The sequence below is a fragment of the Nerophis ophidion genome, linkage group LG24, assembly GCF_033978795.1.
Source record: "Nerophis ophidion isolate RoL-2023_Sa linkage group LG24, RoL_Noph_v1.0, whole genome shotgun sequence".
In the NCBI taxonomy this organism is placed as follows: Eukaryota; Metazoa; Chordata; class Actinopteri; order Syngnathiformes; family Syngnathidae; genus Nerophis; species Nerophis ophidion.
In genome coordinates, this window is record NC_084634.1 from 6,118,850 (window position 1) to 6,142,591 (window position 23,742).

Consider the following 23,742-nt stretch of genomic DNA (forward strand, 5'->3'; position numbering starts at 1 on the left):
TGTCTGTATGAATAATGAATGAAATATACAAAATAAATGCCAATCATCAAAACACCCACAATACTGGGATGAGAGAATGCAAATACAGAATATACAGCACACGCAATGTGATTTATCAACACTCATCACCGCTTTACGCGCAGTATTTAGTCAACTTTATTTTTTTTTTTTACAAATATCATTTGGAATTGGACGCCTGCAACGTGTTTCGAAAAAGCTGGCACAGGTGGCAAAAAAAAAAAAAAGACTGAAAAAGTTGAGGAATGCTCATCAAACACTTATTTGGAACATCCCACAGGTGAATGGGCTAGTTGGGAACAGGTGGATGTCATGATTGGGTTTAAAAGCAGCTTCCGGGAAATGTTCAATCGTTCACGAACAAGGACGGGGTGAGGGGTCACCACTTTGTGAACAAATGCGTGAGAAAATTTCTCGACACGCTATTGCAAGGAATTTAGGGATTTTCACCATCTATAGTCTGTGATATCATCAAGAAGTTCAGAGAATTTGGAGAAATCACTGCACGTAATGCCCGTGACCTTTGATCTTTCAGGCGGGACTGCATTAAAAAGCGACATCGGTGTGTAAAGGATATCACCTCATGGGCTCAGTAACACTTCAGAAAACCACTGTCAGTAACTATAGTTCGGCGCTACATCTGTAAGTGCAAGTTAAAACTCTACTATGCAAAGGGAAAGCCATTTATCAACAACACCCAGAAACACTGCCGGCTTCGCTAGGCCCCGAGCTCATCTAAGATAAACTGATGCAAAGTGGAAAAGTGTTCTGTGGTCTCACGAGTCCACATTTCAAATTGTTTTTGGAAACTGGACGCAGTGTCCTCCGGACCAAAGAGGAAATAGATAGATAGTACTTTATTGATTCCTTCTGGTGAGTTCCTTCAGGAAAATTAAAATTCCAGCAGCAGTGTACAGACTTGAGATCAATTTAAAAAAAGAGTAAAAAGTAAATAATGGGGGTTTAAAAGGAAACAAAATAGAGAAATATTACAAAAAGCATAAAAACAATGGGGATAACAATATAACAGTAAAATAAGAATATAACAAGACAAAGTAGGCAGTAGTGACCATGTTATGAAAACGTATTGCACTGTTAATGTTTTGAATCCCCTGTCATCCTTGTACCCCCCGCCCCCCCCCCGTCCCAGAGAGGAGAAAAGAACCATCTGGACTGTTATAGCCGCAAATTTCAAAAGGTATGGAGGGTGTATTAGTGCCCAAGGCATGGGTAAACTTACACATGTGTGAAGGCACCAATAATGATGAGAGATATATACAAGTTTTGGAGCAACATACGTTCCCATCCAAGAAACGTTATCATGGACGCCCCTGCTTATTTCAGCAAGACAATGCCAAGCCACGTGTTACAACAGCGTGGCTTCATAGTTAAGAGTGCAGGTACTAGACTGGCCTGCCTGTAGTCCAGACCTGGGGTGTTATAGCTCGGTTGGTAGAGTGGCCGTGCCAGCAACTTGAGGGTTGCAAGTTCGATTCCCGCTTCCGCCATCCTAGTCACAGCCGTTGTGTCCTTGGGCAAGACACTTTACCCACCTGCTCCCAGTGCCACCCACACTGGTTTAAATGTAACTTAGATATTGGGTTTCACTATGTAAAGCGCTTTGAGTCACTAAGAGAAAAGCGCTATATAAATATAATTCACTTCTCCCATTGAAAATGTGTGGCGCAATACAAAGCCTAAAATACCACAACTTAAGCTGTACATCAAGCAAGAATGGGAAAGTATTCCACCTGAAAAGCTTCAAAAATTGGTCTCCTCAGTTCCCAAACGTTTACTGAGTGGTTTTAAAAGGAAAGGCCATGTAACATGGTGGTAAAAACATTTTTTGCAATGTGTTGCTGCTATTAAATTCTAAGTGTATGATTATGCTATGAGTTGTTGTTTTTTCCCTTGGCCTCAGTCTGCACCCCCTCTCCAGGGCCCAGGCTAAGACCATTTTTTTTATTTTATTTTAATCTTCTATTTTTTTTCTCCCCCCCTTGTTTACCTGTATCTCGGAAGCCGGCAGACCCGTCAGCGATCCTGTTCTGTCTCCCTTTAATGTTTGTCTGATCTAGAATGGGATTGTGCTGAAAATTGTAATTTTCCTGAAGGAACTCTCCTGACGGAATAAATAAAGTACTATCTAATCTATCTAATCTAATGTAATTTGTAAGAAAAAAAATAGTTTCTCGGTTGGAACATTAAATATATTGTCTTTGCAGTCTATTCAGTTGAATAGACTGCATAGACTGTTACACTACGTGACAGCTTCACTGGTTTGTGGTTTAGTATGTGCTGAAGTTGTTAGAAAGTCAAAGTTAACAAAGTTTTGACGGATTATTTCAAATCCTGCATCTTCATTTGCTGCTGCTGTTCTCACCAGCACACTTGTGTTTCTTACACTGGTACTTATAGGAGAATCTTTCACCACACACACTGCAACTCAACATTTTATCCCCCGTGTGTAATCTCACGTGTCTTTTTAAATCCCCATTTTGTATAAAACCTTTACCACAGACTGAACAGACAAAAGGTTTTTCACCGGTGTGTATTCTTGTGTGCATGATCAAATTTGCCTTCTGGGTGAATCTTTTACTACAAATTAGGCACATGTATGTTTTCTCTCCCGTGTGTGTTCTCATGTGTACATTTAACTCACCGCATTGTATAAAACCTCTACCGCACGCTGAACATGAAAAAGGTTTTTCTCCAGTGTGTATTCGCATGTGTACTTTCAAATAGTGACTCTGTATAAAACCTTTACCGCATACAGAGCAGGTAAAAGGTTTTTCTCCGCTGTGCATTCTCATGTGCACTTTCAAATCACCGCTTCCTATAAAACCTTTACCGCAGACTGAACATGAAAAAGGTTTTTCTCCAGTGTGTGTTCTTGTGTGTCTTACCAAAGTTTCTTTCTGGGAGAATCGTTTACTGCAAACTGAGCACACGAATGGCTTCTCTCCAGTGTGTGTTCTCATGTGTCTTTTCATATTGCGACGGTCATTAAACGTTTTGTCACAGAGAGAACACGTGAAGTGTGTGTTGTCAGTGTGACATGTCTTATCATCTTTAGAGTCTTCATCATCAGTGTCAGGAGAGTGTGACGTTGTGTCCTCACTATCTGATAGTGGAGCTAAGAGCTTGTCTGCTTGTGATCCTCCACAGTGGTCTCCATCGGTTTCCGCCTCTCTCCTCTCCTCACTTTCACCTTTGACCTCATCATCTTCACTCTTCACAGGGACACCAGTCACTGGGAACTCCTCCAACCATTCAGGATGCTCTCCCTCCTGACTGATGCTGTGTTCCTCCTCTTCCTTTTTCAAGTGAGGGGTCTCCGGCGCCTCGTCTTCCTCTTTAATGTGGAAGGACTGTGGCTCCTCCGTCACCATCCTGAAGCGCCACTCCTGTTGTTCGATGAGAAGATGTTCTGCAGGACACGAGAAGACAAACACATGCTTTAGAAACACTCGGCATTCAGTATGTTTAGATGCACTAAAGAAAACTAGGTTGTTGTATGAGTCGACACAAAATCTCCATTGGGGACAAACATGCCGCTCTCTGCAAGATTATTCACAGTAAAAGAAGACCAAGCTTTTTTTTTTTTTACTAGGGATGGTCGATATGACCTAAAATCTATCTTGCAATATATGGTTTAATATAAAATAATAGAAAAAATAGCAATAGAACAATTCTAAAAATCACTGACATCTGCAGTAATTAATTAGACTTTTAAAGGGGAACATTATCACAATTTCCAAAGGGTTAAAAACAATAAAAATCAGTTCCCAGTGGCTTGTTGTATTTTTTGAAGTTTTTTTCTAAATTTTACCGGTCCCGGAATATCCCTAAATAAAGCATTAAAGTGCCTTATTTCCGCTATCTTCGAAACCACTATCCATTTCCCTGTGACATCATACAGTGCTGCCAATACAAACAACATGGCGGTTACCACAGCAAGATATAGCGACATTAGCTCGGATTCAGACTCGGATTTCAGCGGCTTAAGTGATTCAACAGATTACGCATGTATTGAAACAGACGGTCGGAGTATGGAGGCAGATAGCGAAAACGAAATTGAAGAAGAAATCGAAGCTATTGAGCGAATAGCTATTGACGCTACTCTGCCATAGTGTGGGTGTACCTAATGAAGTGGCCCATAGCATGGCTGCCTTGTTAGCATCGCCGGTAAAATGTGCGGACCAAACGATCAGGACTTTCGCATCTTGTGACACTGGAGCAACTTAAATCCGTCGATTGGTAAGTGTTTGTTTCGCATTAAATGTGGGTATCTAGTTTCAAATGTACATACAGCTAGCGTAAATAGCATGTTGGCATCGATTAGCGTAGCATGTTAGCATCGATTAGCTGGCAGTCATGCCGTGACCAAATATGTCTGATTAGCACATAAGTCAACAACATCAACAAAACTCACCTTTGTGATTTCGTTGACTTAATCGTTGCAAATGCATCTGCAGGTTATCCATACATCTCTGTGCCATGTCTGCCTTAGCTACGCCGGTCAAATGTGAAGACACTTTGGTACATTCAATGGGAGTCTGGCGGCAGATTTCTTGCCAGTGGTGCAACTTGAATCCCTCCCTGTTAGTGCTGTTACACCCTCCGACAACACACCGACGAGGCATGATGTCTCCAAGGTTCCAAAAAATTGTCGAAAAAACGGAAAATAACAGAGCTGAGACCCGGTGTTTGTAATGTGTTGAAATGAATATGGCGGCTGTGTTACCTCGGTGACGTCACGTTCTAACGTCATCGCTAAAAGAGCGATAAACAGAAAGGCGTTTAATTTGCCAAAATTCACCCATTTAAAGTTCGGAAATCGGTTAAAAAAATACATGGTCTTTTTTCTGCACCATCAAGGTATATATTGACGCTTGCATAGGTCTGGTGATAATGTTCCCCTTTAAAGTTGTGTTATTTTCCCAAAACTGTTAACATACTTTCCAGACTATTAAGCACACCAGTATTTCAGAAGCACCCACCAAATTTTAAAGGAAAGAAACATTTTTACAGGCTGTATATTGTCTGCACTGGACCATCATCCGCAGATATATATCGGTACGAAAGACTTTCCAAACCTTTATTCACATACCTAAATGGTTTCCAAACAGTGTTTGTCACACGGCAGTAAAACGGCTGATCAAACAAAACAGAAGTCACTGTCATGGACCCACTAGCTCTGAAAGCTAACTCTTCAATCAGCGTAGCAGTCTGAAAAATTCCACGGTGACGTTTTGGTGAATTTACTGAGAAATTTGTGAAACTGAGACAATACAAAGAGAATGCCATTTAAGTTACTAATACTAACACATACACTAATGCTAACAGCAATAGCTTATTTACATTTCGATAGCACGTACAAATATGCATGAAAACACTCCTGCAGACTTCACACATGGGACCCATCCATCCATCCATCATCTTCCGCTTATCCGAGGTCGGGTCGCGGGGGCAACAGCCTAAGCAGGGAAGCCCAGACTTCCCTCTCCCCAGCCACTTCGTCCAGCTCTTCCCGGGGGATCCCGAGGCGTTCCCAACGTGTCCTGGGTCTTCCCCGTGGCCTCCTACTGGTTGGACGTGCCCTAAACACCTCCCTAGGGAGGCGTTCGGGTGGCATCCTGACCAGATGCCAGAACCACCTAATCGGGCACACATGGGACGATTAAGTAAATAAACATCAATCTGTCAATCCTTTTCGTGTCCGGGCCAGGTAATGTTCCCCGTGTTGAGTCAAATTAAGGGGCGGTATAGCTCGGTTGGTAGAGTGGCCGTGCCAGCAACTTCAGGGTTCCAGGTTCGATTCCCGCTTCCGCCATCCTAGTCACTGCCGTTGTGTCCTTGGGCAAGACACTTTACCCACCTGCTCCCAGTGCCACCCACACTGGTTTAAATGTAAAAATTAGATATTGGGTTTCACTATGTAAAGCGCTTTGAGTCACTAGAGAAAAAGCGCTATATAAATATAATTCACTTCACTAAGTAAGAATTGTTTTATTGTAAAACATACAAACGCTACTTGGGAGTGATTCATGAAAATTCCTTTGGAGCAGAGATGCTAGCGACAGTTTTACCTCCAGTTCAAATCAAAACACCATAACACTTGCAGTGAGCAAACTTGTCCAGAAGATGGTGCCATAGCACAAACAACACACCTTTTCAGTGTCTGTTGAAAACAATTGGTTGAAAAAACACAACATTATGGTCTTGAACGTAGACCTGGGTCGATAACACATTTTGCTCGACGATATATTGACTTACAAATTATTGCCGATATTGTTTTGAGGCCAAATTAACCACTGATGCAATGATAATACATAATCATGGGGCGGTATAGCTCGGTTGGTAGAGTGGCCGTGCCAGCAACTTGATGGTTGCAGGTTCGATCCCCGCTTGCACCATCCTAGTCACTGCCGTTGTGTCCTTGGGCAAGACACTTTACCCACCTGCTCCCAGTGCCACCCACACTGGTTTTAAATGTAACTTAGATATTGGGTTTCACAATAAAGCGCTTTAAGTCACTTGAGAAAAGCGCTATATAAATATAATTCACTTCACTAATACAAGCATCCCCTTTTAAATGCAATGAACGTGTATCTCTCACATATTTTCACATTATAATTAAAATGTCAACAAATATTTAAAATCACAACCACAATCAATAGAATAGGTTCTGTCTCTGTTGAGGCGTAGACCCCCACCCATCCATCCATCTTCTTCCGCTTATCCAAGATCGGGTCGCGGGGGCAGCAGCCTAAGCGGGGAAGGCTAGACTTCCCAGGCCAGCTGGGAGACATAGTCTTCCCAACGTGTTGTAAGTCTTTCCCGTGGCCTCCTACCGGTAGGATGTGCCTGAAACACCTCCCTAGGGAGGCGTTCGGGTGGCCTCCTGACCAGATGCCCAAACTAACTCATCTGGCTCCTCTGGATGTGGAGGAGCAGCGGCTTTACTTTGAGCTCCCCCCAGATGACAGAGCTTCTCACCCTATCTCTAAGGGAGAGCCCCGCCACCTGGCGGAGGAAGCTCATTTCGGTCATGACCCAAAGCTCATGACTCTAGGTGAGGATGGGAACGTAGATTGACCGGTAAATTGAGAGCTTTGCCTTCCGGCTCAGCTCCTTCTTCACCACAACGGATAGATACAGCGTCCGCATTACTGAAGACGCCGCACCGATCTCACGATCCACTCTTCCCTCACTCGTGAACAAGATTCTGAGGTACTTGAACTCCTCCACTTGGGGCGGGGTCTCATCCCCAACCCAGAGATGGCGAGCCACCCTTTTCCGGGCAAGAACCATGGACTCAGAGGTGCTGATTCTCATCCCAGTCGCTTCACACTACACTACATTACTGAAGACGCCGCACCGATCCGCCTGTCGATCTCACGATCCACTCTTCCCTCACTCGTGAACAAGACTGCTAGGTACTTGAACTCCTCCACTTGGGCCAGGGTCTCCTTCCCAACCCGGAGATGGCACTCCACCCTTTTCCGGGCGAGAACCATGGACTTGGACTTGGAGGTGCTGATTCTCATTCCGGTCGCTTCACACTCGGCTGCGAACCGATCCAGTGAGAGCTGAAGATCCTGGCCAGATGAAGTCATCAGGACTACCTCATCTGCAAAAAGCAGAGACCTAATCCTGCAGCAACTAAACTAAATACCCTCAACGCCTTGACTGCGCCTAGAAATTCTGTCCATAAAAGTTATGAACAGAATGGGTGACAAAGGACAGCCTTGGCGGAGTCCAACCCTCACTGGAATCGTGTCCGACTTACTGCCAGCAATGCAGACCAAGCTCTGACACTGATCATACAGGGAACGGACCGCCACAATAAAACAGTCCGATACCTCTGAGCACTCCCCACAGGACTTCCCAAGGGACACGGTCGAATGCCTTCTCCAAGTCCACATAACACATGTAGACTGGTTGGGCCAACTCCCAAGCACCCTCAAGGAACCTATCAAGAGTAAAGAGCTGGTCCACAGTTCCACAACCAGGACAAAAACCACACTGTTCCTCCTGAATCCGAGGTTCGACTGTCGACCTCTCGATCCACTCTTCCCTCACTCGTGAACAAGACTCCTGGGTACTTGAACTCCTCCACTTGGGGCAAGATCTCCTCCCCAACCTGGAGATGGCGATCCACCCTTTTCCGGGCGAGAACCATGGACTCGGAGGTGCTGATTCTCATCCCAGTCGCTTCACACTCAGCTGCGAACCGATCCAGTGAGAGCTGAAGATCCTGGCGAGATGAAGCCATCAGGACCACATCATCTGCAAAAAGCAGAGACCTAATCCTGCAGCCCCAAACCGGATCCCCTCAACGCCTTGACTGCGCCTATCCATAAAATTTATGAACAGAATCGGTGACAAAGGACAGCCTTGGCGGAGTCCAACCCTCACTGGAAATGTGTTCGACTTACTGCCGGCAATGCGGACCAAGCTCTGACACTGATCATACAGGGAACGGACCGCCACAATAAGACAGTCCGATACCCCATACTCTCTGAGCACTACCCACAGGACTTCCCAAGGGACACGGTCGAATGCCTTCTCCAAGTCCAGAAAGCACATGTAGACTGGTTGGGAAAACTCCCATGCACCCTCAAGGACCCTGCCGAGAGTATAGCGCTGGTCCACAGTTCCACAACCAGGACGAAAACCACACTGTTCCTCCTGAATCCGAGGTTTGACTGTCGACCTCTCGATCCACTCTTCCCTCCCTTGTGAACAAAACTCCTGGGTACTTGAAGTCAAGATCTCCTCCCCAACCCGGAGATGGCACTCCACCCTTGTCAGGGCGAGAACCATGGACTCGGACTTGGAGATGCCTCCTCTCCAGTACACCTGAACAGACCTTAGACATAATTCCCTTACAAGAAATAACAGCAATATAGGAAACTTCACCTGCATTGTCCGGTATTTGTTTCACACTCACACTGCTTGATTTTTTGGGGGGCTAAAAAGTAACTGAATCGATTTCAATTCACCGAATCGTTTTGGATCGTAAAGAAAAAAGAAAAAAAAGATGTCGTTAACCACAAATTCAGAATCGAATGAAGGATAACATGTAACATTTAGTGGATTTCGCTCATTTTAAGCTTCAGTTACATTAAAGGGGAACATTATCACAATTTCAGAATGGTTCAAACCAATAAAAATCAGTTCCCAGTAGCTTATTTTATTTTTCGAAGTTTTTTTCAAAATTTTACCCATCATGGAATATCCTGAAAAAAGGCTTTAAAGTGCCTGACTTTCGCTATCTGTAAATCCAGCCGTCCATTTTCCTGTGACGTCACTGCGTGATGCCAATACAAACAAACATGGCGGATAGCACAGCAAGATATAGCGACATTAGCTCGGATTCAGACTCGGATTTCAGCGGCTTAAGCGATTCAACAGATTACGCATGTATTGAAACGGATGGTTGGAGTGTGGAGGCAGATCGCGAAAACAAAATTGAAGAAGAAACTGAAGCTATTGAGCCATATCACGACGGACAAAGGCAACGCGGACGAATTCGGCGATCGCCTTCTAACCAACGATTGCATCTTTTGACCACTGGAGCAACTTAAATCCATTGATTGGTAAGTGTTTGTTTGGCATTAAAAGTGGGTGGAGGAAAAGGCTGGATGCAAATATAGCTACATATGTACATACAGCTAGCCTAAATAACATGTTGGCTTCGATTAGCTGGCAGTCATGACGTGACCAAATGTGTCTGATTAGCACATAAGTCAATAACATCAACAAAACTCACCTTTGTGATTTCGTTGACTATATCGTTGGAAATGCATCTGCTTTGAGTGTCGCAAGTTATCCACACATCTCTGTCGTAGTATCGCTATTGTCGGTAAAATGTGCAGACCAAACGAGGGACTTCCGCATCTTTTGACACTGGTGCAACTTGAATCTGTCGATTGGTATGTGTTTGTTTGACATTAAATGTGGGTGGGGGGAAAGGCTGGATGCAAATATAGCTACAAATGAGGCATAACGATGCAATATGTACATACAGCTAGCCTAAATAGCATGTTAGCATCGATTAGCATGCTGTGCTAATCGATGTAAGTCAACTTGATCGTGTTGTTACACCCTCCGACAACACACAGACGAGGCACGGAAAACAGTCAAAAAAACGGAAAATAACAGAGCTGATTTGACTTGTGTGTGTGTGTAATGTGTTTGAGAAAATGGCGGATTGCTTCCTGTTGTAACGTCACGGGTGAAAGGTCATCGCTCCGACAGCGAACAATTGAAAGGCGTTTAAATCGCCAAATTCACCCTTTTAGAGTTCGGAAATCGGTTAAAAAAAACATATGGTCTTTTTTCTGCGACATCAAGGTATATATTGACGCTTACATAGGTCTGGTGATAATGTTCCCCTTTATAGTACCAATCATTGTCACACACACACACACTTGGTGTGGTGAAATTTGTCCTCTGCATCCCCTTGTTCACCCCCTGGGAGGCGAGGGGAGCAGTGGGCAGCAGCGGCGACACGCCCGGGAATCATTTGTAGTGATATAACCCCCAATTCCAACCCTTGATGCTGAGTGCCAAGCAGGGGTTCCATTTTTATAGTCTTTGGTATGACTCGGTCGGGGTTTGAACTCACAACCTACCGATCTCAGGGCGGACACTCTGTACACCACTGAGTAGGCACTAAGCATTGTGAATTAGTGAATTATATTTATATAGCGCTTTTCTCAAGTGACTCAAAGCGCTTTACATAGTGAAACCCAATATCTAAGTTACATTTAAACCAGTGTGGGTGGCACTGGGAGCAGGTGGGTAAAGTGTCTTGCCCGAGGACACAAGGGCAGTGACTAGGATGGCGGAAGCGGGAATCGAACCTGCAACCCTAAAGTTGCTGGCACGGCCACTCTACCAACCGAGCTATTGCCAGAACTTATTTTCTGTGTTAATCATTTCCGTCGACAACAACACTACTAATCGGTAACAGTTCGAGATGCCACCTCAGTAGAAGCATTTAAGTCTCACCTTAAAACTCATTTGTATACTCTAGCCTTTAAATAGACTCCCTTTTTAGACCAGTTGATCTGCCGTTTCTTTTCTTTTTCTTCTATGTCCCACTCTCCCTTGTGGTAGGGGTCCGGTCCGATCCGGTGGCCATGTACTGCTCGCCTGTGTATCGGCTGGGGACATCTCTGCGCTGCTGATCCGCCTCCGCTTGGGATGGTTTCCTGCTGGCTCCGCTGTGAATGGGACTCTCGCTGCTGTGTTGGATCCGCTTTGGACTGGACTCTCGCGACTGTGTTGGATCCATTATGGATTGAACTTTCACAGTATCATGTTAGACCCGCTCGACATCCATTGCTTTCCTCCTCTCCAAGGTTCTCATAGTCATCATTGTCACCGACGTCCCACTGGGTGTGAGTTTTCCTTGCCCTTATGTGGGTCTACCGAGGATGTCGTAGTGGTTTGTGCAGCCCTTTGAGACACTAGTGATTTAGGGCTATATAAGAAAACATTGATTGATTGATTGATTGATAATCATGGCAAATTACATGAGACCACGACTACTTTGAGAAAAGTGATGATCCACAACTTTATATTTTTGATCCCCAACATGAGGAGGATGAATGATTAACAAACACGGCTTTCGTGAGACACTTAGCATCACGTAGCGATCGCTAAACTAAATGTACAAACATAATAAATCAATCACTTACTGCACAATGTCTGCTGTCACTGGGATAAACACTGATGGGGTGTTGGACGTCTGCAAGACAACACAAACAAACATTAGCTCAGTCATGTCAAATATTGTTTTAGTCCTTAAAATTTAATATTTTACAAGGGGACTGAACAAAATGTAGTGGAATGAACATAGTGTATTGATTGCTATGAATTGCGTAATTGATCTTTTTTTCTACAAATTATTGATACAAGATGAGCAGATTTTTACTACACATAGCAAACATCCTACTGGGATTTTAATATGTGTATGACTCCATTAAGTCAGTCTGTGGGGGCAGGTGTAAATCAGCGCTACTTGTAGGAGGAAAAGTCACCGCCGCTGTCCATGGCACTGAGGAACGAGCACCAGCGGGCAGGGGCGAGGCATGTGTTGACGGCGAGAAACAGCCGCCAGGTGATTACATTTCACAGGTGGTACGTGTTAATCTAATCATCTGTTGTCTTTAAAAGCAAGCAGCCGGGAGCAGAGGGGAAGAGAGGATTGGGAGTGACGGTCTTAGAGACCTTAGACCAGGGGTAGGGAACCTATGGCTCGCAAGCCAGATCTGGCTCTTTTGATGACTGCATCTGGCTCTCTGATAAATCTGACCTGACGTTGCTTGACAAGATAAGTAATGAATAATTCCACTTGTAATCACAGTGTTAAAAATAATGTTCAAAATATAAAACATTCTCGTGCTTTTTTAATCCATCCATCCGTTTTCTACCACACCTGTTCAAGAAGTTGCGTTAATGGTAAGAAGTAATTTATTTATTATTGGTTAGTGTGGGGCTTGCCCTCCTGGGGGTTCTTCAGACCACCAAGCACCGACATGAGAGCCTGTTGTTTCAGGGTTACAATATTGTTTTATTTTTCAATAAGTCTCTCAGTTGCTTTCTAGCATTTGTCTTTTTCTCTTTTGTTCTCGCTCGCACTCTGGCTCCAGCCCCAACCCCCGTCTCTCCTCCTGGCTGCTGCTTATAGCATAGCGACAGGTGATTAGATAACAAGGCCCAGGTGGTTCATCTACGCACCTGTCGCGGATTTCGAGGCCGATCCGGGCAACACCTCGCTTCGCTGCAGGCCCGCAGGCCACGCCCCCCTCCACAGTTAGCTTCAGAATAACAATTTTATTTATTTATTTACTAATTATACTCTAGAAATGTTGGTCTTACTTAAAAATGCAAACATTTAGTTGTGTTCAGTGTTAAAAAAAATATTACATGGCTCTTATAGAAATACATTTTAAAATATTTGCCTTCTTGGCTCTCTCCGCCAAAAAGGTTCCCGACCCCTGCCTTGGACCTTAACTTGTGATCCGTCTGATAGTTGTGTGTTCTTGCTGTGTTACAGCCTTATTTTTAGTTTACACTTTGTTCACTTTTCATTTTGTAACTAGAAGTCCCCTGAGAAGGAGCAGTAAGGGTAATAATAATGAATAATGGATTAGATTTATATAGCGCTTTTCTAGATCAGTGTTTTTTAACCACAGAGATATTGTCTATTTTCACCTGTTTGGGGTGAAAATATTTTTTGCAAACCAGTAATTATAGTCTGCAAATGATGTGTTGTTGTTGAGTGTCGGTGCCGTCTAGAGCTCGGCAGAATAACCATGTAATACTCTTCCATATCAGTAGGTGGCAGCCGGTAGCTAATTGCTGTATAAATGTCGGAAACAGCAGGACGCAGCGTGAAGGACAGAAGGTGTCGCATGATTTAACCAAAAATAAACAAAAGGTGAGTGCCCCTAAGAAAAGGCAGTGAAACTTAGGGAAGGCTATGCGGAATGAAACTAAAACTGAACTGGCTACAAAGTCAACAAAAACAGATATGTTGCCCACATATGCGGTCCTCTCCAAGGTTTCTCATACTCATTCACATCGACGTCCCACTGGGGTGAGTTTTGCCTTGCACGTATTTGGGCTCTGTACCGCGGATGTCGTTGTGGCTTGTGCAGCCCTTTGAGACACTTGTGCTTTAGGGCTATATAAATAAACATTGATTGATTGATTACTTTTGTCTTTATTACTTCTTGTATAATTTTTTTTATCACATATTTGTTCCCACTACCGCACCTTAAGTTGGAGTCCTCTATTTCGTTATATGCAAATATAATGAAAATGAAGTCCATTCTATTCTGGATGGATGGATGGATAAATGGATAAATGGATAGATAGATAGATGGATAGATGGATAGAACTTTGATTCCTTCAAGTGAGTTCATTCGGGAAAATTAAACTTCCAGCAGCAGTGTACAGAGTTGAGGACAATTTAAAAAGTAAAAAGTAAATAATGAGGGTATAAATGGTAACAAAAAAGAAAAATATTACGATAAGAATACAAATTAAAAGCAACAATAATAATAGAAAAATAACAGTAAAATAAGAATATAAAAAGAGAATACTATTGTAAATAGTAGATTTATAATAAGACCAGTTCAAAGGGAATAAGCGGTAAAAAATGGATGGATGTTATCAAAGTAATGGAAGTAAATAGACAAAATAGAATGTGTATTCAATGCTAATTAAGTAACCGCCAACACAAAGTAGATTACTACACTTTAAAATTACGAGTTCCTTTCAAGTAAAATCCATCCAACCATTTTCCTACCGCTTGTCCCTTTCGGGGTCGCGGGGCACCATATATTTAATAGTTTTACACGTGACTGTAATATATATTTATATATATATATATAGATAACACAGTTAAAGTATCAAATAACACATTATAATTGTCACAGAGAACCATGTACAATTAATTGCTCAAAAAACGTTTGCATTAGGCCTGCTAGCATGCTAACGATAGCATGTTAGCTTCGAACAACATATTAGGTAAATAACTGAAATAATGTAAAAAAAAAACAAAAAAACATTTACATTACCTCATTAGCCGCTTGCACTAAAGAGGAGTCGAATATATATTTTAATTTTTTTACACCAACAGCCGTTAAAATGGGACTTTTTGGTTCTATGGCTTGGCGGAGCAAGTGTGCGCCGTACACTGTCGTCCGAAGGGAAACACGCGCTCGGCGAACATTTTTGTTCCGGACCTCGACGACGTCAAAACAGGAAGACGAATAAAAACAAGATGGCGTTTGAGGAAGAAGACGTTGTCGTCGTTATTACAGTTTGTCCACTGTAATCCTAAACGTACGTGTGCACGTATACGTTGTTTAATAGAGTAGACTTCTTTGATGATTGTTTTGTATTCCGATACATTAGTTGGAGCGCACTTTGAAGTGATCGACACGGTGTTGTGATCGTGGGAAAATGTCTAAATTACAAATGTTGAGGGCGCTGGTGAATCGGCGACTGGCGGCCGCCGTTGGAGAAATATTCGAGGTGTTCGAAAGAACGATAGCGGAGTACGAAGACGAGCTTTCGAGGACGAAAGCGGAGAAGGAGCGACAACGTCAACTACTGGACGCTGTTTTCAAGAAACATCAAGTTGTGTCACACGGAACAGGTTTGTTTACTTCTTATTCTCACATGTTTACTAACTTAAAACTATTCCAAGACGACGAATTGTCTTGCGAGGATGATGTTTGTTTTTATATTGTTAATTTGTTTATTTAGACACACAATATTTATGAGAGGTTGCTGTTCCTCTCAGTTTGTAACAATGTGTATCAACATCTTTACACAAAACTCACACAGTCACTAAATATGTTTTACATTGTAATCAATATAATTCATAGTTTCATGGCTAACTTTCTCTTCCTGATTCTGACCTACATGCATCAATAAGTCAATCATCAATCAATCAATATTTACTTATATAGCCCTAAATCACAAGTGTCTCAAAGGGCTGCACAAGCCACAACGACATCCTCGGCTCAGATCCCACATCAGGGCGAGAAAAAAACTTGACCTGATCCGCCTTCGCTCGGGAGGGTTTCCTGCTGGCTCCACTTTGGATGGGACTCTCGCTACTATATTGGATCCACTTTGGACTTGATCCTCACGGTTATGTTGGATCCACTATGGATTGGACTTTCACAATATCAAGTTAGATCCGCTCGACATCCATTGCTTTCGGTCCCCTGGGGACATATGCGGTCCTCTCCAAGGTTTCTCATAGTCATCATTGCCGACGTCCCACTGGGGTGAGTTTTTCCTTGCTCTTATTTGGGCCCTACCGAGGATGTCGTTGTGGCTTGTGCAGCCCTTTGAGACACTGGTGATTTAGGGCTATATAAGTAAACATTGATTGATTGATTGATTGATTGAACCCAATGGGATGACAATGAGAAACCTTGGAGGGGACCGCAGATGGATCTAGCATAATATTGTGAGAGTCCAGTCCATAGTGGATCTAACATAATAGTGTGAGAGTCCAGTCCGTAAGCGATCTAACATAATAGTGTGAGAGTCCAGACCATAGTGGATCTAACATAATAGTGTGAGAGTCCAGTCCATAGTGGATCTAACATAATAGTGTGAGAGTCCAGTCCATAGTGGATCTAACATAATAGTGAGAGAGTCCAGTCCATAGTGGAACTAACATAATATTTTGAGAGTCCAGTCCATAGAGGATCTAACATAATAGTGAGAGTCCAGTCCATAGTGGATCTAACATAATAGTGAGAGTCCAGTCAATAGTGGATTTAACATAATAGTGAGAGTTCTGTCCATAGTGGATCTAACATAATAGTGTGAGAGTCTAGTCCATAGTGGATCTAACATAATAGTGAGAGTTCCGTCCATAGTGGATCTAACATAATAGTGTGAGAGTCCAGTCCGTAAGCGATCTAACATAATATTGTGAGAGTCCAGACCATAGTGGATCTAACATAATAGTGTGAGAGTCCAGTCCATAGTGGATCTAACATAATAGTGTGAGAGTCCAGTCCATAGTGGATCTAACATAATAGTGTGAGAGTCCAGTCCATAGTGGATCTAACATAATAGTGTGAGAGTCTAGTCCATAGTGGATCTAATATAATAGTGTAAGAGACCAGTCCATAGTGGATTTAACATAATAGTGTGAGAGTCCAGTCCATAGTGGATCTAACATAATAGTGTGAGTCTAGTCCATATTGGATCTAACATAATAGTGAGAGTCCAGTCCGTAAACGATCTAACATAATAGTGTGAGAGTCCAGTCCATAGTGGATCTAACAGAATAGTGTGAGAGTCCAGTCCATAGTGGATCTAACATAATAGTGTGAGAGTCCAGTCCATAGTGGATCTAACATAATAGTGTGAGTCTAGTCCATATTGGATCTAACATAATAGTGAGAGTCCAGTCCGTAAACGATCTAACATAATATTGTGAGAGTTCAGTCCATAGTGGATCTAACAGAATAGTGTGAGAGTCCAGTCCATAGTGGATCTAACATAATAGTGTGAGAGTCTAGTCCATAGTGGATCTAATATAATAGTGTAACAGACCAGTCCATAGTGGATTTAACATAATAGTGTGAGAGTCCAGTCCATAATGGATCTAACATAATAGTGTAACAGACCAGTCCATTGTGGATCTAACATAATAGTGAGAGTCCAGTCCATAGTGGATCTAACATAATAGTGTGAGAGTCTAGTCCATTGTGGATCTAACATAATTTCATGAGAGTCCAGTCCGTAGGGGGGGGGTTTAAAGATGAAACACTTGGAAGATTTGGCTAATGAAAGTTACCGTTGTTGCCTTCAAAGCTTTAAACAACTTCAAAACCACTCCATCAAACTTTTATATACACACTGTGCAATTATATTGTACATAATGTAGTAACAGACACCTTCATAACAATATGTAATATGTACAATATACACACTGCAAGTATATATATATATATATATATATATATATATATATGGATATATATATATATATATATATATATATATATATATATATATATATATATGGATATATATATATATATATGGATATATGGATATATATATATATATATATATATATATATATATATGGATATATATACACACTGCAAGTATATATATATATATATATATATATATATATATATATATATATATATATATATATATATATATAATGTAGTAACAGACACCTTCACAACAATATTTAATATGTACAATATACACACTACAAGTATATATATATATATATATATATAATGTTGTAACAGACACTTATCTGGCCATGTGATGGAAGAATGCACTGCACATGAGATGGAGGAATGCACAGTAAAGGGTTGAAATCGAACTGAATTGGTATTAAATCAGGTTTTGGCTAATAATCATGCTGCAAAGTTTCCAACTTTGAACATTCCCGGAATTTTGCAACCCTAATAGCAACGTTCATGTGATCTAGCACTATTTATTATTCTTGTATATAGACTGACTAACGAGAAACAAACTCATATTATTTATATATTATAGCGATGACCAAGAACAACGTGGAGTTGGACTATAATTACAACACTTTACATATTTATATAATTTTTACATATTTATATAATATGTAACGACAAGCTCCATTCACAGAGTCCCATTACTTTTATGAGCGGTCGAGCGAGTCAAAAGCCGGGAAAAAAAACCAAAACAAAAAAACAATTTTTTAAATTCATTTTTATTTTTTTATTTATTTGTGGCGGCCGTTATTCTTTCGTGGCGGGCCGCCACAAATAAACAATTTTTTGTATTATTTACACGTGTATAATATGATTAGGGCAGCACATTGGAAGAGGGGTTAGTGCGTCTGCCTCACAATTCCAACGTCCTGAGTAGTCCTGGGTTCAATCCCGGGCTCGGGATCTGTCTGTGTGGAGTTTGCATGTTTTCCCCGTGACTGCGTGGGTTCCCTCCAAGTACTCCGGCTTCCTCCCACCTCCAAAGACATGCACCTGGGGATAGGTTGATTGGCAACACTAAATGGTCCCTAGTGTGTGAATGTTGTCTGTCTATCTGTGTTGGCCCTGCGATGAGGTGGCGACTTGTCCAGGGTGTACTCCGCCTTCCGCCCGATTGTAGCTGGGATAGGCACCAGCCACCCCAAAGGGAATAAGCGGTAGAAAATGGATGGATGGATGGATGTGAGTGTGAATATTGTCTGTTTATCTGTGTTGGCCCTGCGATGATGTGGCGACTTGTCAAGGGTGTACGCCGCCTTCCGGGCGATTGTAGCTGACCCGCGACCCCAAAATGGAATAAGCGGTAGAAAATGGAAGGATGGACGTGGAAATAATGCTGTATAATAGATTGTATTCATATTATTCACATGTGAATGATGCTGTATAATAGACTGTATTAATACTACTCACATGTGAATAATGCTGTATAATAGACTGTATTTATATTATTCACATGTGAATAATGCTGTATAAAAGACTATTTATATTATTCAAATGTGAATAATGCTGTATAATAGTCTTTATATTATTCACATGTGAATAATGCTGTATAATAGACTGTATGTATATGATTCACATGTGAATAATGCTGTATAATAGACTATGTATATGATTCACATGTGAATAATGCTGTGTAATAGACTGTATATATATTATTCACGTGTAAATAATGCTGTATAATAAACTATTCATATTATTCACATGTGAATAATGCTGCATAATAGACTGTCTTTATATGATTCACATGTGAATATGCTGTATAATCGACTGTTTAACTGGGGTTAAATCAATACAAATGATTCCCAGGCGTAGCCACCGCCGCTGCTGTCTACTCCCCTCACCTCCCAGGTGGTGATCATGGGTGATGGGTCACATGCAGGGAATATTTTTGCCACACTAAGTGTGTGTGTGTGTGTGTGTGTGTGAAAATCATTGGTACTTAAACTTCACTAAACTTTGCAGCCTGCTTTTGTACCATCAATTCTATAGTAAATTTTATATTGCAATATACATTTTAAGCCGTAACTCCCATCCTTAGTAAATAAGTACCCCAACTCGGCCTGGTCTTCTTTTCCTGTGACTAATGTTGCAAAGAGAGTGGCGTATTTGTCCCCCACGGAGATTTTAACACAATAACTTGGTTTTCTTTAGTACTCAATTCATTATGTGACTGAGCACTGCTGGATGTTTCTAAAGTACATGTTTGTCTTGTCGTGTCCTGCAGAGGTCTGTGAAGAACATTTTCTCCCTGCGCGGCAAGAGCCGAGCTTCGGGATGGAGCAGGAGGAGCCACAGCCCTTCAACACTGAAGAGGCGCCACAGACACTGCAAATCAAACGGGAAGAGGAGGACCCACTGACCCCTCTTTTCAAAGAGGAAGAGGAGGGACTCAGCATCAGTCAGCAGGGAGAGCATCTTGAAGCACTGGAGGAGGTAGATGTCACCAAGATGCCAGTGACTGGTGTCTCTGTGAGGAGTGAAGGTGATGAGGTCAAAGGTGAGAGTGAGGAGCAGAGAGAGGCGGAGCCTCCGAGCAGCAGATCAACTCAACACATGACAACAGAAGCTGATGGAGACAAGCTCTTAGCTCCACTATCAGATAGTGACATTGAGGCTCATGATAAAGTCTCTAAAGATGATAAGACATGTCACAGCGACAACACACGCTTCAAATGTTCTCACTGTGACAAAACTTTTAAACACCGTTGGAGTCTGAAAATACACACGAGGATACACACCGGAGAAAAACCTTTTTCCTGCTCAGTTTGCGGCAAAAGTTTTGCACAAAGAACATATTTGAAAGTACACATGAGTACGCACACTGGAGAAAAGCCTTTCATCTGCTCGGAATGCGGCAAAGGTTTTGCAACTAAAAGTGCGCTGAAAGGACACACGAGAACACACACCGGGGAAAAGCGTTTTTTTTGTTCATTCTGTGCAAAGGGTTTTGCACATAAAAGCGTGCTGGAAGAACATACAAGAGTGCACACTGGAGAAAAACCGTGTTGCTGTTCAATCTGCGGCAAATGTTTTGTGCATCGCAACTCTTTAAAAGTGCACATCCGAACGCACACGGGAGAAAAACCGTTCACATGCTCAATCTGTGGGAAAGGTTTTGTGGAAAGTACCAACCTGAAAGTACACATAAGAACACACACCGGAGAACGACCTTTTTCCTGTTCAATCTGCGGCAAAGATTTTACTCAAAGGAACCATCTGAAAGCACACATGAGAACACACTGGTGAACAACCATATTAATGTACGAGCTGCAACAAAAGTTTTTGTCACCTATCTGAACTTGTAAAACAAACATGAGAACACACACAAGAGAGAAAATGTTGAGTTGCAGTGTGTGTGGTGAAAGATTCTCTTCTAAGTCCCAGTGTAAGAAACACAAGTGTGCTGGTGAGAACAGCAGCAGCAAATGAAGATGCAGGATTTGAAATAAACGGTCAAAATATTGACTTTGACTTTCTAACAACATCAGCACATATAACGTGTGTGACATCATTGTTGTGTGTGTAACACAATCTTGTTAATATGATTCTAACATTTATAGTCAAGTGTTTTTGCTTTTTTCGCTGTGCTTATCCCACACTTAAAAGGATGTACCAATGTTGAATATGGCTTCTGGATTTCACTCTAAAGACCAGACCGTTGTTATAATTTTTCCTTTTATTTTCCTTTAGTTTGCAACAGTTTCTTTTAAGGGGAACATTATCACAATTTCAAAAGGGTTAAAAACAATGAAAATCAGTTCCCAGTGGCCTGTTGTATTTTTTGAAGTTTTTTTCAAAATTTTACCGGTCCCCGAATATCCCTAAAAAAATCTATAAAGTGCTTGATTTTTGCTATTTGCGATGCCACTATCCATTTCCCTGTGACGTCATACAGTGCTGCCAATGTAAACAAACAATGGGAATACCACAGCAAGATATAGTGACATCAGCTCGGATTCAGACTCGGATTTCAGCGATTTAAGCGGTTCAACAGATTACGCATGTATTGAAACGGATGGTTGGAGTATGAAAGTATTGAAGAAGAAACTGAAGCTATTGAGCGAAAAGCTATTGACGCTATTCATTAGCGTCGCCGGTAAAATGTGCGGACCAAACGATTGGGACTTTCGCATCTCGTGACACTGGAGCAACGTAAATCCTTCGATTGGTAAGTGTTTGTTTCGCATTAAATGTGGGTGGAAGGAAATGTAATATAGTTACAAATGCATCTACAGGTTATCCATACATCTCTGTGCCATGTCTGCTTTAGCACCGCCGGTAAATAGCATGTTAGCATCGATTAGCGTAGCATGTTAGCATCGATTAGCTGGCAGTCAAAATCCACAAAACTCGCCTTTTTGATTTCGTTGACTATCGTTGCAAATGCATTTGCAGGTTATCACGAGAAAAAGCGCTATATAAATATAATTCACTTCACTTATCCATACATCTCTGTGCCATGTCTGCTTTAGCATCGCCGGTCAAATGTGGAGACACTTTGGCACATTCAATGGGGGTCTGGCGGCAGACACTTTGGCATCTTCGGGCCAGTGGTGCAACTTGAATCCCTCCCTGTTAGTGTTGTTACAACCTCCGACAACACACCGACGAGGCATGATGTCTCCAAGGTTCCAAAAAATAGTCAAAAAAACGGAAAATAACAGAGCTGAGACCCGGTGTTTGTAATGTGTTGAAAATGAAAATGGTGGGTGTGTTACCTCGGCGACGTCACATTCTGACGTCATCGCCTCCAGCTCGGTAAACGGAAAGGCGTTTAATTCGCCAAAATTCACCCATTTAGAGTTCGGAAATCGGTTAAAAAAATAGATGGTCTTTTTTCTGCACCATCAAGGTATATATTGACGCTTACATAGGTCTGCTGATAATGTTCCCCTTTTAAAAGGAGCGACAGGAGGAGGAAGAAGGGCGAGACAGGTTCGAGAGGAGGGTCGACAGAGGAAAACGGCAGGCTTTGCCTGGAGGAGAGGGGACGGCAGGATTCGGCAGGTTCTGGCCGGAACGGGGAAGACTCTGCAGGCTTTGCCGAGAGCGACCAGGCAGACGCACGCAGGCTGGGAAGGAACCCCTGGACCACACTGTAGACCCCGCAGGCTACCGGAACGAACCCCAAGACGTCCACAACGGGCAGGGGCAGAGGAAACTCTGCCGCCCAAGTAAGTGCCGTACTGTTGTGGATCTGTGGGGACACCCAACTGCTTTTGGCTGTGGGCTTGCGGGCTGGTGCGTTGTACGCTGGTTGTGTGGTTCTGTGGACAGGGGGGCGATTTGGACCCAGGGACCTGGGGCGACCCCCGGAGCAACCAGGAGGCGGAGCAGGACGGGTACGGCCACGTGGGTCCCGCGAGTGACCGGAGACTGGCGAAGACAGTGGGAGTACCCAATACGTTGACGTGGAACTACAGCCTTGTGTGTAAGTGTGACGTCAGCCCGGATAGCGTCGCCGTGGTTTTAGTTGATTTTATCCCCGTGGCCTGCCTCCCTTTTATTTTGTGTGTGAAGTGGGCGGAGCCAGGATACGTACCCAAACGCCTGTTGTGACTGTAACTATCACGTGTGGGTCGCATTTTACTGCGGGATCGTTCTTCCAGTGCAAACATGGACACTCCGGACAACAACAACGTAAATGTAAGATTGATTTAATAACAAAAACAGACGAAAAGAAACGCGTGGCGAAAGCACAGAAGCTAATGCTAACACTAGCACAGGATCAGGTGACAAGAAATCTAGTAAATACCAACAAAACAGTTGCATACCGCAAACATGGGACCAAGACTGACTGACGGGAGAAGGCAGGCTTAAATAAGAAAGGCATTAACAAAAACAGGTGTGCGTCTGGAAGCCGCAGCAGGTGATATTAATATGTTACCATGGTGACCAAACTAACTCACAAAGGATCAGGTAACAAGAAATCTAGTAAATACCAACGAAACAGTTGCATACCGCAAACATGGGACCAAGACCGACTGACGGGAGAAGGCAGGCTTAAATAAGAAAGCCATTAACAAAAACAGGTGTGCGTCTGGAAGCCGCAGCAGGTGAAATTAATACGTTACCATGGTGACCAAACTAACTCACAAAGGTACACAAACAACAAAGGGAGTCCAAACGAACAGAAAATAACTAAACTAAACATGATCCAGAC

General features: G+C 42.5%; 3 protein-coding genes across 3 annotated transcripts in view; 2 read left to right on the plus strand and 1 right to left on the minus strand.

The window, feature by feature from the left end:
• Positions 1 to 23,742, plus strand: part of LOC133542455 (gastrula zinc finger protein XlCGF57.1-like) — a 249,231-nt gene that overhangs the window by 25,684 nt on the left and 199,805 nt on the right. The window lies entirely within an intron of this gene.
• Positions 1,154 to 14,771, minus strand: LOC133542531 (gastrula zinc finger protein XlCGF8.2DB-like). Its single transcript, XM_061886750.1, has 3 exons — positions 14,625 to 14,771; positions 11,736 to 11,785; positions 1,154 to 3,448 (listed from the first exon to the last, which is right to left on the minus strand). Exon 3 carries the CDS (start codon positions 3,408 to 3,410, stop codon positions 2,379 to 2,381), a length of 1,032 nt encoding a protein of 343 aa, XP_061742734.1. The 5' UTR covers positions 3,411 to 3,448; positions 11,736 to 11,785; positions 14,625 to 14,771; the 3' UTR covers positions 1,154 to 2,378.
• On the plus strand, positions 14,775 to 21,346 carry LOC133542521 (zinc finger protein 892-like). Its single transcript, XM_061886735.1, has 2 exons — positions 14,775 to 15,208; positions 19,804 to 21,346. Exons 1-2 carry the CDS (start codon positions 15,013 to 15,015, stop codon positions 20,823 to 20,825), a joined length of 1,218 nt encoding a protein of 405 aa, XP_061742719.1. The 5' UTR covers positions 14,775 to 15,012; the 3' UTR covers positions 20,826 to 21,346.

Coding starts and splice junctions, on each gene's coding strand:
- LOC133542521 (XM_061886735.1), top strand. CDS start 15,013: ATGTCTAAATTACAAATGTTGAGGGCGCTGGTGAATCGGCGACTGGCG. Junction 15,209..19,803: donor AGTTGTGTCACACGGAACAG/GTTTGTTTACTT, acceptor CGTGTCCTGCAG/AGGTCTGTGAAGAACATTTT.
- LOC133542531 (XM_061886750.1), bottom strand. CDS start 3,410: ATGGTGACGGAGGAGCCACAGTCCTTCCACATTAAAGAGGAAGACGAG.